The sequence below is a fragment of the Camelina sativa genome, chromosome 9, assembly GCF_000633955.1.
Source record: "Camelina sativa cultivar DH55 chromosome 9, Cs, whole genome shotgun sequence".
Lineage (NCBI taxonomy): Eukaryota > Viridiplantae > Streptophyta > Magnoliopsida > Brassicales > Brassicaceae > Camelina > Camelina sativa.
In genome coordinates this window covers 20631712-20634087 of record NC_025693.1, presented here as the reverse complement: position 1 = coordinate 20634087, position 2376 = coordinate 20631712, and the positions used below count along the sequence as shown (strand labels likewise).

At 37.8% G+C, this 2376-nt stretch overlaps 1 protein-coding gene across 1 annotated transcript; it reads left to right on the top strand.

Moving 5' to 3' along the window:
• Positions 528-2376, top strand: LOC104711551 (UPF0481 protein At3g47200-like). Its single transcript, XM_010428257.1, has 3 exons — positions 528-1225; positions 1335-1849; positions 1952-2376. Exons 1-3 carry the CDS (start codon positions 621-623, stop codon positions 2374-2376), a joined length of 1545 nt encoding a protein of 514 aa, XP_010426559.1. The 5' UTR covers positions 528-620.

Genomic DNA, 2376 nt, shown 5'->3' with positions numbered 1-2376 from the left:
ATCAGATCTCAAGATCAAAAGCATAAAATCTCAAGTTTTTTTTTCAACCAAATTTAATTATAAATGGTATAAAACGTAATAAAACATACAACTCAGATATAGAAGTAATTTGCAAACTTTTATGTGTTATTCTAGTAAGACAGAAATCTCAACGTGTTAGTCTAGTAATAAACCTACTTTTATGCAATATTCTAGGTAATTTCCCTTTAATAAATCATATACTGAATAATATTTTAAATTAATATTTTAGTCTTTCTACATAAAATTTATGTCATTCTAGTGATAGGATAGGTTGGACTGTTGGAGTGTTAATCTAGCAATTAATTGTTAAATTTGGGTCATGTGTGTTTTCACTATAAATTAAGTCTTTTTGTTATGAAAGTTTAATTGAAAAAAAGTCGTCTATGTTATTTGTAGTTTGGATATTTCAGTCTCACTTGTTGAATTCATATATTACAATCATTAATGATCTTTCATGCATTCTATTTTTTTATTTAGAATTTTGTACACATAATATATGAGAAACAAAGCGTGGCCAGTTACATCTTTGCATTGACATTTGACATTGCTATCTTCTCTTTCTCTCTCTCGATCTCCCCAGCTTTCAACCAGCAGAAATCATGGTTTTGTTTTCCGATGGTCGCTCAACTTCCACCCACAGAAGGTACAGACGGTTGTCATGGTTCGTGCCTATCCATAGTTTCCGTGAAATTACCAGACGTGATCAAGGCCAAAGTTCGCACAACCATAATGAGACTTACGCGGAGCCCAGTGAGATCGAAGTAAAAGAAGAAAAGCCAAGAGAGACACGAGAAGAATGGGTGATCTCGATCAAGGACAAGATGGATCAAGCACTTAGATACGACGCAACAAATAGCTGGGACAAGCTATGTATCTACAGAGTTCCATTTTATCTTCAAGAGAACGACAAAAAGTCTTACTTGCCTCAAACTGTCTCTATTGGTCCATACCACCATGGTAAGGAACATCTAATGCCCATGGAGCGTCACAAGTGGCGGGCAGTCAATATGATCATGGCACGTACCAAGCACAACATCGAAATGTATATTGACGCCATGAAAGAACTCGAGGAGGAGGCTCGTGCTTGCTACCAAGGTCCCATTGATATGAAGAATAGTAATGAGTTCACAGAAATGCTTGTTCTTGATGGCTGCTTTATTCTCGAGCTCTTCAAGGGAACAGTTCAAGGGTTCAAGGAAATCGGGTTAGTGTTACTAATTTTTCCGGTTTTATCCCGGTTATCTCATCCATATTGCTGAATAGATCCCATTTTCTAAACTATTAAATATATTTTTTAATTGTGTGTTAAATAGCTATGCGTACAATGACCCGGTTTTCGCGAAGCGAGGATTGATGCATTCGATACAACGTGACATGGTAATGTTGGAAAATCAACTTCCTTTGTTTGTTCTCAACCGGTTATTAGGGCTACAGCCGGGTACACCGAACCAAACTGGTATAGTGGCAGATGTAGCTGTTCGGTTCTTCAAAACACTATTGCCAACAAGCAAGGCGCTGACCAAATCAGAAAGTTCGTTGGGCTCTCAGTCTAATGGAAAATCCGATGAACTGACTGACAACGGCGGGTTGCACTGTTTGGATGTTTTCCATCGAAGTCTCATCCAATCTAGTGAGACAACAAATCGTGGGATTCCATATGAAGATATGAGAATGGTAGTAGTAGACAAACAACAACAACAACTGATACATTGTGTGACAGAACTAAGAGACGCGGGTGTTAAGTTCATGAGAAAAGAAACCGGCCAGCTTTGGGATATCGAATTCAAAAACGGTTATCTAAAGATACCCAAACTACTAATCCATGACGGTGAGTTAACCGGTTTTTCTTCTCATACTTTTCTATAGGCCATAACTCCATTGTAAACTTATAAAAACTTAAACCACCAAGGTCTCATGTGTTTCTTTGTAGGTACCAAGTCGCTATTCTCAAACCTTATAGCTTTCGAGCAGTGTCATACCCAGTCAAGCAACAACATAACATCCTACATAATCTTCATGGATAATCTAATTAACTCTTCTGAAGATGTTAGCTACTTGCACCACGCTGGTATCATTGAGCATTGGCTAGGGAGTGATGCTGAAGTTGCGGATTTGTTCAACCGGTTATGTAAAGAAGTGATCTTTGACCCCAAAGATGGTTATCTATCTCAACTCTCTGGCGAAGTGAACCGTTATTACAGTCGTAAGTGGAACTCTTTGAAGGCTACCTTAAGACAAAAGTATTTCAATAACCCTTGGGCATACTTTTCTTTTTCAGCTGCAGTTATTCTGCTAGTTCTCACATTTTTCCAAAGCTTGTTTGCTGTCTATGCTTATTATAAGCCACCTTCTTAA